The 12,917-nt window shown below is 41.5% G+C and overlaps 1 protein-coding gene across 1 annotated transcript in view; it reads right to left on the bottom strand.

Annotated features, from left to right (window-relative positions):
• Window positions 1-12,917, bottom strand: part of UTP4 (UTP4 small subunit processome component) — a 32,825-nt gene that overhangs the window by 206 nt on the left and 19,702 nt on the right. Inside the window, exons 8-16 of the mRNA XM_036834026.1 lie at window positions 12,747-12,838; window positions 11,049-11,145; window positions 10,205-10,269; window positions 8,645-8,767; window positions 8,093-8,249; window positions 6,090-6,196; window positions 4,974-5,069; window positions 2,445-2,630; window positions 856-966 (exon numbers count right to left, since the gene is read on the bottom strand). Coding sequence (XP_036689921.1) covers window positions 856-966; window positions 2,445-2,630; window positions 4,974-5,069; window positions 6,090-6,196; window positions 8,093-8,249; window positions 8,645-8,767; window positions 10,205-10,269; window positions 11,049-11,145; window positions 12,747-12,838 — 1,034 coding nt within the window. The remainder of the gene's footprint in view (window positions 1-855; window positions 967-2,444; window positions 2,631-4,973; window positions 5,070-6,089; window positions 6,197-8,092; window positions 8,250-8,644; window positions 8,768-10,204; window positions 10,270-11,048; window positions 11,146-12,746; window positions 12,839-12,917) is intronic.

Here is a 12,917-nt window from a genome sequence, read left to right as displayed (position 1 = left end):
GTAGAGAGATGGTAATGATTACACCAGGAGTTAGGTTCCGGGGCTAGTCCTGAATAGACTAACTAGAGCTAAAAGGTTAGACTCGTTCAGGCTGGAGGGGTATAAATCTCTGACAATCCTTCCTGCCATAGGACTTAAAAGACTGGAAAAGTTGGGAGCTTTTAAAACTGAATTCCATCATTTAAGATCTCAGCAAGATTTTTCATGTTTCTCTGTATGGAAAATCTGCGATTCTCTAATTTCTTCGGAATCAATGTTAACAGAGGGGTTTGGAGCCTAAATTCTTGACAAATGGCAAGTTACAAATGCATCAAGAAGTTAATCTTACTTGAATAATTTACAACACCCCCCCCCCAAGAAAATGTTCCAGGGTGCCCAAGGAACTCTGATCTGAGAAGCATGAATATGGAACTTGTGAGTTGGCACAAATAGCTGTAGTATCATAAGCTCGATGGATATCTGTTCTAGTACAGTGAAAAGCCGAGCCCAGAAAGGAACATCTAATAAATTCAATGACTTCCATTTGCTCGAAATTTATCTTGTGGAACATTCTCCACTGGAAGTCAAATTTAAAAGCCAGCTTTAACACAAAGACCCCAACTGAGCTCCACCATCATTTCTCACTACCCATGTATTTCATTTTGGTGAAGGATGATGTGCCTGCCTCTAATCTACTGAGGTGAGAACAATGAACTACAAACCTAAGGGACAGACAGTCTCAGAAAGGTCACTGGTTTCCCAAAACCAGGTTCTCTGCATGTAAAATGAAGGCACTCTTGTCTATTGTGGGACTTATTACATTTTGATAATATCACAAGGAACCAACCACCCAGAACGTAACACAAAATGTATTACCTTATATTTCTTAGAAATTTTAAAGGCATGAGCTGTGCGCCTCCTGATGATATCTGATTCATTTGTGGGAGGCAGTGGATTGTAGAGTAAGGTTTTGTCATTTGGAAGAGGCTAAAAAGACAAAAATGTGTTGTTTAAATCATTATTTTTTTTATTGGGTCTCTACAGAACAAAGGACAATAGTGATTTTTTGGGGGAACACAACCTTCTGTCATGTTATACACTTACTACCTCCCTGACTCTTCTTACTTCAGGAAGAAAGCTGGAGCCACTCCTGCGGCTCTGCTGTACGTGGTGGTGGTATGTGGCAAAGAGAGCTTGGTACTCTACGCCAGCAAGATTGAAGGGCCCAGCCGGGGCTTCTGGCCAATCTCGTCAGTAACACTTTGTGAGACACAAACAAACTGGCATGTGTAGGAGCTCAGTCCATAAAGGCTCTGCTTTCTAGACTCTCCCCCAACCAGGTCATAGACTGGCCAAGTGGCTGAACTTCTCCGCAGGCAAAAATGCAACACAAACCAGCCCCACTGATGTCACTGACACCTCGAGAGACGGCCTCTAGCCAAGCAAGTGATATTTTATCTCTGACTTCCTTGGGAAATAGCTCTGCCCTGCATGAGGAAGTGATGGACTTATCACCAACGCTTGGGGAAAAATATGGGCTGATCTAGGCTGAGTTATAAAGAGGCAAACGAATGGGAGGGGCCCTTCCTGTATCACTCATCTCACAGAAGGCACTTGTCAGCCAGCTCTGCTTCCCACACCCAGAGGACGGAGGGCCCATGAGATGAGTTCCAGTGACACATCACCATGCACACCTCCTTTAGAGCCATCTGCTGCTTTCCCTGTGTTCCTCCTACGCCCACCTTCACAGATACACCAAAACACTGTATTGGCTGTAATCTAAGCCCAAAGTGCATTATAGGCATGGCCACAGCTCACACTGCTCCTAGGAAAGAAACTGCCTGCCCAGAAAAAAACACGAAATTTGGGGTGAATCAAAACTGCAGCTGGCAGAGGCTGGACTCTAGAACGGAAAAGAATGCTCACATCCCACCTAAATCACAGCCTTGAAGAATGGAATTTTCCTAACTGGTCATTTTTCAAAACACTAAGACCAACCCCTCAAGCCTGCAGATAGTGTTTCAGTATATTCAGCCAAGGGGCACAAGTGGTCAAAACCCCAGCCTGTATCTCCTTTAATGAAATCATGTCAGTCATCCCAGGGTGCAAAGGCGGAAGTGATTCAGCCAAACCAATGGTATTCCCTGATTATGGTCACTTTCCGAATACGGACCTAATCTCTTTCCTACTTAAGTTTATGTGCTGAGAGGCAAAGCAGAGAAATAGTCAAATCAGCAAAAACTAGTACACAAGGGGCTGCCCCTTCCCTGGGAGCCTCATGAGACTGGGTAGGAAAATGAGGAAATCTGCAAAACAAAAGCTCCTCTCCTCCAAAGAATGTACTAGCAACCTTTATTCTGATTCTCCTTCCTGTAATTTATTGTCCTCCTTTGCTTTTAGAATGGAAAGATTCCTAAGTAAAGTAGAACCAGCGAGAGCACAGGTGGTAGTGGTGAAGAACTCACCAACGACTTGTCGATGATGCAGAACATGTACGCATCATGGAGAAGGATGTGCACTGGTCTCTTGGGATGAAAACTGATATGTGTGATGGGAGTATCCCTTTGGAGCCAAAGATGATGAAACCCCTGCTTCTGGATGGTCCGGCTCCATTGTGTATACTGTTTGTCTGGAATGCTGTACTCAAATACCTGAGGAAGGATATGACACAGAGCAAGTGCAGGCAGGTACCCAGAAAGACCAAAGAAGGGTCAGCCTGAACCAGAAAATAATCTATACAAACCTTGACTGTATCATATTCAGCCATATTCATTTTCACTACTTTTTTTTTTAATAAAAAAATTGTAAGGTAAATTACAGAATAAACAATTCAAACAGCACAGAAAGGTTTATAGAGAAAAACCACCTGCAATCGTAATATCTCTTTTCCCCAAGACAAAAGCAGCCTGTTTCTTGTTTATATCTTTTCAGAGATATTTTATGCATACAGTACACATTATTCTGTATGTTGCATTTTTCATTAGCATTATACCATGGAGACTGACCCATATCAAGGTATACACACATCACTCATGCCCCTTTTGAAGAACATGTAATAATCTACTCACTTCTTGGATGTACCAGGATTTATTTACCTAGTCTGCTTAATGAGCATTCAGGTATTTGCAATCTTTGGCTACTACACATAAAGCTATAATGATTATCTCTGAATCAATGTCTTTCTGCACAACTAAAAGCATATACCTATGGGAAGAACTTCTAGAACTGGAACTTCTGAATCAAAGATTATGTGGATTTAAGTTTTTTTTTAGATATCTCCAAAATGTCCTCTAAAGCAGTCATACTAATTTATGCAATATATGAAGTGCTGTTTCCCTAGCCGCACTGTGTATTATTAACTCAATCTCTGTTAATTAAACAGGTACCAAAAAATTTCTCACTAGTTTTAATGACAGAAGAACTTAAATGAGAGATTTCATTTCCTGGATATAACGTGTATGTGTGTGCATGTGTGAGTGTAAAAACTGCTAATCAAAGTAGCAAGCATCATCTGCCTAGTGGTCTATTTAAATGTGCTTCTTGGATCACATTTAATCTTTCCAATAGCTCGGTGAGGAAGGTATTATCAAGCCCATTTTACAGATGAGGATATATAAGTATTGACAAGTTCATACATAATATATTCTGTAGCTCAGATTAAAGATCTTCTTACAATTATATTCTCCTTACAACTTGGTTTGGAAAAGTGGCAGACAAAGAACTAATTTTGCCCATTGTATATTCTTGCCTCCTTTGTTGAAGATTAACTGACCATAGGTGTGTAGGTTTATTTCTGGGCTCTCTAGTCTGTTCCATTGATCCATATGTCTGTTTTTGTGCCAATACCATGCTGTTTTGATTACTGTAGCTTTGTAGTATTGTCTGAAGTCTGGGAGGGTTATGCCTCCTGCTTTGTTCTTTTTCCTCAGGCTTGCTTTGGCAATTCTGGGTCTTTTATTTTTTTAATTTTTATTTATCTTTATTTATTTTTTAAAAATAAATTTATTTATTTTACTTATTGTTGGCTGTGTTGGGTCTTTGCTGCTGCGCACAGGCTTTCTCTAGTTGCAGCGAACGGGGGCTACTCTTCGTTGCAGTGCGCAGGCTTCTCATTGCGGGGGCTTCTCATTGCGGAGCATGGGCTCTAGATGAGCGGGCTTCAGTAGTTGTGGCACGCAGGCTCAGTAGTTGTGGCACACAGGCTCAGCAGTTGTGGCACACGGGCTTAGTTGCTCTGCAGCATGTGGGATCTTCCCGGACCAGGGATCGAACCCATGTCCCCTGCACTGGCAGGCAGATTCTCAACCACTGCACCACCAGGGAAGCCCCGATTCTGGGTCTTTTATGATTCCATATAAATTTTAGGATTATTTGTTCTAGTTCTGTGAAAAATGTCACAGGTAATTTGACAGGGATCACATTAAATCTATAGATTGCTTTGGGTAGTATGGCCATTTTAACAATATTAATTCTTCCAATCCAAGAGCAGGGGATAGCTTTCCATTTCTTTGAATCATCTGCAATTTCCTTTATTAATGTCTTATAGTCCTCAGCATATAAGCCTTGGTGAGTCGTATTCCTAAGTACTTTATTTTTTTGATGCGATTTTAAAGAGGATAGTTTGTTTACACTTCCTTTCTGAAATTTCATTGTTCTCCCATATCCACTCTAACACCTGAGTCCATTTCATCGCTAGCCTAAAAACAATCAGTAAAACGAGCCCTTGAAAATTCTTCCTCCTTCTCATACCTCTTTATTCTAGAATCTCAGTATTTCACCATTCCCATTCCATTGTGCCCCATCAAGCCAATGAATGTTACTGGCCTATGATGTGCCCAGGCCATACATGGAAGCTTTACTACACTACACATAAGAGAAAACTACCTTTATATTGTCCAGTACTATCAAAGAAAAGCTCCTCCAAAATTGTCGTTATCTCAGCTTCCAAGTTACTATCCATTTGGAGGGAATTAGAAAGCACTGGGATCTCTTACCTGCTGGTCAGAATGAGCAATGACAAGGTTGTTGGTATTGGGGGCGATGGCCAGAGCAGTCACAGGGAAATTGTAAGCAGGCACTGTGCAGTGAAGCTGGGAACAAATAACAGAAACAGAAAACTAAAATAGGATTCCTTCCCTCAGGAAAGACTGGATGGTCTAGGTCAGTAGTTTTAAAATAACGCTCCTTGGAACTCAAAAAGTTCTATTCTATGGAAGTTCCGTAAACGTCAGCCATTTCCCCAAACAATAAACTTTAATTGCATTTTTTAAAAAATGCAAGTTTAACTGTCAACAAAACTAACAGCATTCACAGAGAACCTCAGAAAAAAGCTTTCCCTGCTGTCTCTACATTTGTATGAATTGCTCATAAACATGTCATTGAACAGGGAATCTACAGCTCTACACTGGATTTAAAAGAAATAAATGCCTAGGCATGGAAATTTATGTCCAATCACAAGGCATGTGCACTAGTACACAGGACCACCTTTAAATGCCAGGCAAGGCTCAAAGAGCAGTACAGGCTTTTGCCACAGTGCAGTAAAGATTAAGTCATGCAGTAACAGGCAGACCCATTAAATGCTGCAGTTTGATATCGTTCTCTAAACTTTTAATGCTTATTGTAAGTTTTTCGTAGTTCTTATTTGACTTTTAGATGACGATGACAACTTGTAAGGGAACATCAGTGATTCAATCTGTGAATGGCAATATCATCACTGATTAGTGAAAAATGTTTTCCTGCTATTCCTATTTCTGTTTAATTTTAAAATACCTTGAGATTACAAGGCAAGCTATTAAAGGAAATTGTTACTATCTGCATCTATTCATCTGGGTAAATCAGAATTTTCCTCCTCAAAATACAGACATAATCTGGATGTAGATTCATTACTCATAAATCCTTAATTTCAAATTTCTGTGCATGAGTGGTTTCACTGTTCCCATTGACTGATTTTAACGTTAGATTATAGCTTTTGGGTTCCAAACAAGTAAAACAGGAAAAATTTTTGGTTAAAAAAAAGTCCAGCAATTTTCCGGGTCATATCAATGGGCCTTAAGTCTTATAACTACAGAGCTAACTTCCTCCTGTTTTCTGCTACTAAACCTCATGCTCACCTTTAGTTGTTTCACGTTGTACACATGGACTCCAGCACTGGTACCTGATGCAGCTAGCCAATTTCCATCTGGACTGACTGCCAAAAGACACATGGACTCCACTGTCCCTGTGAGGACAAAACAGTAGTTAAGCCTCTGAATTCAGTGTCCACAGTCAGCCAGCCCTGACCTAAAAATGATGGCGAAAGCCAGCAAGAGCCTCGCTTTTAAATTACTCATAGGACAATTTCTAGATAGTTTTGCAGATAAGTTCTAGATGCTACACTGTCTACTATTTTAATTTAATTAGCCATCCTTCATGGAAAGAGGAGCCAGAGAGATAAACCAGAAAGCAGCACCTGCTCAGAACTACCATGAGAAAGGAGAATCAGGGTAAGAGCTACCACCAAAATCTATACCTTAATTGTTTCAAACTCCTTTCCTATCAGATGTTTTTTATACAAAGTTACAAACAGCAAATAGGCTTGAGGCATAACTTTTTTTTTTTTTTTTTGGCTGTGTTGGGTCTTGGTTGCTGTGCACGGGCTTTCTCTAGTTGTGGCGAGCAGGGGCTACTCTTCGTTGTGGTGCGCGGGCTTCTCATTGCGGTGGCTTCTCTTGTTGCAGAGCACGGGCTCTAGGTGAGCTTCAGTAGTTGTGGCTTGCAGGCTCTAGAGTGCAGGCTCAGTAGTTGTGATGCACGGGCTTAGCTGCTCCGCGGCATGTGGGATCTTCCTGGACCAGGGATCGAACCTGTGTCCCCTGCATTGGCAGGTGGATTCTTAACCACTGCACCACCAGGGAAGTCCCGAGGCATATCTTTAATTTACTAGCTGTATATTTAGCACTAAGGGAGCATGGGCACATATGAGCCATCTTTGTCATTAAAGAATTTTAAACCAATCTGGCATCATGAAGACCCATGTGGGATAAAAATCAGACAGTGATGCTATATGCCAAAGTAAGTGCTGCATGTAACAACCCCAAACAATGAAAAATCTTTATAACTAGACATAAACCAGATGCTAAAGGATGAGCGAGGTGGGTAGAAAAGGATGGAGAACAGCGTGATCTAAGTGACAAGGACAGGAACACATAGGTTTGAGGGCTGTGAAGAAACTAGCCTGACTAGACGGGGAAGTGAGATGAGATAGGAGGAAGAAATAAAGTTATATACATAATGCAGAGCCCAAATTTAAAGGAGTGCTAAATGCAAGGTAAATAATATAAGTTTTATAATAAAACCATATACAGGTACTCAATAAATACTGTCAGTTTACTTCATCTGACTCCTAATTTGTATGTTTCTTTTCCTGTTTGCTTCTGGGGCAGCTTATGAACAGTGAGAGTTTAAGTTGATTTTAAAAAGTTGATTTTCCAGGATGATGGAGTCTAAATAACAGTGAAGTCACTACAAGCCAGAAAAAGGGAGAAGGAAAAAGGTCCATGGGAAGTACTGGGTACTAAGTCCTTAGCAGTTAACTCATCAGTAGTTATCTATACACAGTCACTCATTCATGCATACTCATGTTCTCAAAACATATGGAAAAGTGGTCATAAGCATTAGGACAGGTAATGAAACTGTATGTATAAGCTCATCATTATAAAAACAAACAACCAAAAAGATTAACATGTCCATAAAATACCTACATAACCAGCACCTACTGGAAATATATAAAATAATAATGGTAGTTATTTCTGGGTGTCAGGATTACAGATGATTTAACTTTCTTCTTGCTCTGCTAACAGAACTCCAAGAGGGTGATGAAACTTCTCTGGCCCCAAATAAGGAATCAAAAACCCAGTGAGAAACGAGTAGGTGTGAGCAACACTTCAGATTTCATCGAGCGTTTTCACTTGCCAGGTATCTCCTTCTACTTTAAATCGCAAACATGTGAGTGAAAGTGTAATTTTTGTAGGGCAGAAAAGAGCATTAGTGAACCCCCAACAACTGAGGTTTAAATGGAAAAAAAGAAACATCGAGACTGACAACTCTCTCCCATGGCCAATTACCAACTTCTCACCTGACTGAGGCTGAAAAGTATGCAGGTGCTTGAAGCTTCCCTCCAGCAGCCGAATGACATGCAGAGACCCTTGATTTGATGCCACAAAGAGCTTCGTTGAATCCTCAGAAAACAAAATCTGAAGGGCAGAGCGAAGGAACGCTGGCATTTTGGAAACCTTGGGGGAACCAGTAACAAAAAATCAGAGAGAGAGAGAGAAGTTAGACCCAGAGCCCATCAAAAATAATCACAGTCAGGCTTAAATCATATGAATGCTTCCCGTCTCCAAGGCAGCCAATCAACCAAGGGCCTGGAACACAGACGTGCCTACTGTAACCTATCCACCCCCCTTGTCATCTCCTCAAAAGCCGAACCTTTACTGCCACTTTCTGGCATTTCTCTATCCTCCAAAAACATAATTTTAAATGGCAATAAGAGACTGTTTTATAACAGATTTCTCCAAATAGCTTTTCACTGAACAAGGATTCATATCCAGGACGTTTCCACTTCACACAAAAATCGCCCACTTATAAGGTTTCTTCTTATTCAACCAGACCTGGGGTTATCACTTACCCTTTGGAGGTTTATGTTGTCATGTTCATAATTCAAACGATAGAGAAAAAACCGAGAAGCTGTAGAATAGGCTATCCAACTTCCACATGGGGAGATACAGCTGCAGATAATGTTCTCAGGACCCTGGTAACGTTAGGAAGCAGGATGAATAGTCAAGTAAAACTTCATACAAGGTTCACTATAGCATGAATCCTCAAGCTCCTGCCACTCTGAATGTATCCACAAATACCGACACATAATCCTGACACTCATATGCTATGTGTCACTATGATTATTTCAAAGGTAGAACATCTAAGTGGTGTGGCTTTGATTTCCAAAACCCAGAACAAAGGTCTCTGAATCCTATGAGTTTATCTCAGCCCTTTGCATACTTCATGGGTAGCTTCATAATAAACCCTAACTTTAGAAACCTGAGCAGGGAGGCATTTAATGCAGTGAAGCTTTGGAGGCCCAGTGACTTGGGGACTGATTTTCTGTTTTGGTCAATGACAACCTGCTTTAAAGACCTGTAAGAGATATTAAGTGAAAAAATTTGCGTAACACCGGAAAAGTTTAGTGTAACATTTATGTAATTCAAAAAACTCAGGGCTTCCCTGGTGGCGCAGAGGTTGAGAATCTGCCTGCCAATGCAGGGGACACAGGTTCGAGCCCTGGTCTGGGAAGATCCCACATGCCGCGGAGCAGCTGGGCCCGTGAGCCACAACTACTGAGCCTGCGCATCTGGAGCCTGTGCCCCACAACAAGAGAGGCCGCGACAGTGAAAGGCCCGTGCACCGCGATGAAGAGTGGCCCCCGCTTGCCACAACTAGAGAAAGCCCTCACATAGAAACGAAGACCCAACACAGCAAAATAAAAATAAATAAATAAATAAAATAAAAACTCAAAAAACATCTGAGTGTATGTAAGTACGTATATATACACACATACGTATTCTCACACACAGAAAAAGATCTAGAAGGGTATACAGCTAATCAATTAACAGTAATTATTGCAGGAGAGGGGACTAGTATTAAAGAGCTGGGCAAGGATATAAATTATCAATATTGTTTGAATTCTTCATGGTAAGACTGTATTCACAAATATTTGTGCAATTAAAATAAAGATTTTTAAAAAGGAAGACACAAAGCTGTTTGTATAGTATAGTCCCATTATTGTAGAAAGAAAGGATGTATACACATGCACGCATGGGTGAAAATTTTTTCTGAAAGAATATATAAGAAACCACTGGCAGTGATCATCTCTGGGGGGGGGGGTGGGGGTTAAGAAGGAGGTTCATTTTTCATTGCATACTCTTTCGCATTATTTGAATTTTTAAAAACTATGCATGTTATTTTCATAATAATACCAAAAGAAGAAAAACGAATTTCTTGTATTCATTCATCCAATAAATTCTGAATGCCTGACTTACAATCATAGGAAACCCAGCTCTTTTGACAGTACTTCATTCAAATAATTTTAGATTTGAAACAGTTTATGATGTCAAGTAAGAAACCCTCAAAATTCAGAATGAGAAAAATGTTCTGGATTTCAGAGTCTGAACACACAGTTAAATTTCTTTACCTTTGTCTTGAGGTGAAGTAAGTGATCTGCATTTTTAGAGAGTGGAAGGGTATCCCCATTCTTTCCTGGAACAAGAAATATCCCTTATATTTTTCTTCCCAAAGAAAGGTTATTCACACATTTTTTCTTCTAAAAAGTCATTCCTGGGTAGAAAGAAATCTCTACCACTGGGAAATCAGAAAAATGTCTGACGTAGTAAGCTTACAGTTTTCTGGGGGTATGTATACAAAGAGGAAAGCAGCGAGCACTTCCTTAGCTTCTACTTGGGTGCCCTGGATACAGCCTAGGGCACACCATTATTTCTCTGAAGCCGCTCCCCACAGCCAGGCATGCAGGTGGATGGAAATGAAGTTTGTGTGGCCTCGACTTCAACTTCATTTGTTCATTTTGGAGCCTAAAGCAAAAGCCTCTAACCTACTATAAAACAACAGGACCCAAACAGGTATGTCATACTTAAGGCCATGAGGCTGTCACCCTGGTACGATCCGCACAACCTTCTTTTTCCTGCAGGCCCGTCACAACCCCACATTAAAACGTGTCATTTTTCAACAGCCTGTTTTGATCCCAGTCTAGCCAGGGAGAACTTTGATTCCACTACCCTCAGCACCACTATATCCTGCAGTGCACCATACCGAACTGGAAACTTTTCACTGATGATTCAGTGTCCTGCTAACAATTTTAACACTCTGAGGAACTCCTCTGCTCTACCTAGTGGGTGGGAAACCATAAGTTCAAACGGACACAGACAAATCTACTTCCATTTTTCCACAAGCAGAATTTCAACTGCCATTTCTGGCTTCTATCTCCAGTTTTCTTATTGGAAAAAAACTTTCTCCCATCTTACCTGTTGCAACTGTGGATCCCAGTCGCCAAAGTTCCAAGTGATGAGCAAACTGGAACAGGAGAAGCTGCTTCTTTTTTGCACAGGAAACAAGACGTCGCTGTATCCAAGAATCAAAAAGACATAAATAAGCCGGAGTCATCTATTGCCTCAGTACTGGATACAGCAGCAACATCTCAGAACACTTTTTACCGTTAAAATCCATTTACTTGATAAATATTTCCTAAGTATTACCATTCACCAGGCACTGTCCTAGGATCTAAAAACATAGTGGTAAATAAAAACCTAGCTACTGCTCTCAGCCTTATAGTTTAAAGGCTTGACATAAAATTAAACAGGCAATTACATTAAGTGTGCAAAGAATTTTAACATGGCTAAGCACAGTACGTAATGAAAAGAAGTAGAAAGGCCTCATGGCAGTAAAGACAGGCGCCCAGATGAGGCTCACTGGTAAAGAGTACTCAGGCGAAGAACGTAGGGCAGGACGTTCCAAGCAGAGGGATGGCACGGGAAATAGCTCAAAGGGAAGACAGCGTTAGAGGGAATAAAAAGGAGTCTTTCAGAACTGCCAGACTGAGTGCAGATGGGGGTGGGGGTACTGCAAGTGCGTGAGAGCAGAGGTGAGGGAGGAGGCTGTCTTCTCTGGATCAAGACAGGTTTCATAAGCCATGCTAAGGAATTAGGTCTTTACGCTGAGGACAACAAGGACCAACAAAGGCATTTAAGCATGGAGGGATGAACAAAGTTGCTTTTTGAACGGATCAATGGAGAACAGGCTGGAATGACACAAATCTAAATAAAAGGAGATTGTTAACAAACTACTGTAAAGAAATCCAGAGAAAAGACACTGACCCAAACTAGGCTAATGGCAGTGTAGACAAAGAGAAATGGCTAGATTCAAGAGAGAACGAGGAGGTAGACACAGTAAGGTTTACTGGTTGAATGGAATGTAGAAGCAGGTAGTGGGAAGAAGAGTTTCTAGCCTGGAAAGATGACTGATTTACCTAGAAGGAACACTGAAAGCCTGGATTCTCCTGCTCCCACCCAGAATAATAAAAAGTCCAGCCTTGGGCTTCCCTGGTGGTACTGTGGTTGAGAATCCGCCTGCCAATGCAGGGGACACGGGTTCGAGCCCTGGTCCGGGAAGATTCCACATGCCACGGAGCAACTAAGCCCATGCGCCACAACTACTGAGCCTGTGCTCTAGAGCCCATGAGCCACAACTACTGAGCCCACGTGCCACAACTACTGAAGCCCGCGCACCTGGAGCCCGTGCTCTGCGACAAGAGAAGCCGCCACAATGATAAGCCCGTGCACCGCTACAAATAGTAGCCCCTGCTCGCCACAACTAGAGAAAGCCTGTGCGCAGCAACGAAGACCCAATGCAGCCAAAAATAAATAAAATAAATTTATTTAAAAAAATTAAAAACAAACAAACAAACAAACAAAATCCCCATAAACCACACCTACTGGGAAAAGGGAATGATTTCCCCAGAAACTGAACTAGGAATGCTACTGTAAATCGCTTGGCCCCTGTAAATATCTTTGCCAGAGGCTTGCCTTAGAAAGAGAAGGAAGAAAGAAGAAGAAGGTAACTACAGAAGGCCAACAGATCTGCCCAAGAAGAGTGAGCTGTGCTGTCTTATGGGACAGGCAGACCGGGAGATGAGGGCGTGGTGGGCATTAGAGGATGATACTTACATGGGGAAAAGTGATTTTTCGGAGAGCAGCATCGTAATTCTTTACCTCCACCTTCTCCATGAGAGGACGAATGACTAAGTGGGTGTCTGTGCCTGGAGCGGGAGGGAGAGGAGAAAAAATATCGGAATTAGAAAAATTCCCACATGAAAATAACCAGAGCTGGGCAGAGTA

Source organism: Balaenoptera musculus, chromosome 19 (genome assembly GCF_009873245.2).
Source record: "Balaenoptera musculus isolate JJ_BM4_2016_0621 chromosome 19, mBalMus1.pri.v3, whole genome shotgun sequence".
Taxonomy (NCBI): domain Eukaryota; kingdom Metazoa; phylum Chordata; class Mammalia; order Artiodactyla; family Balaenopteridae; genus Balaenoptera; species Balaenoptera musculus.
Note: the sequence above shows the minus strand (reverse complement) of the source record. Positions and strands in the feature narration are given on the sequence as shown.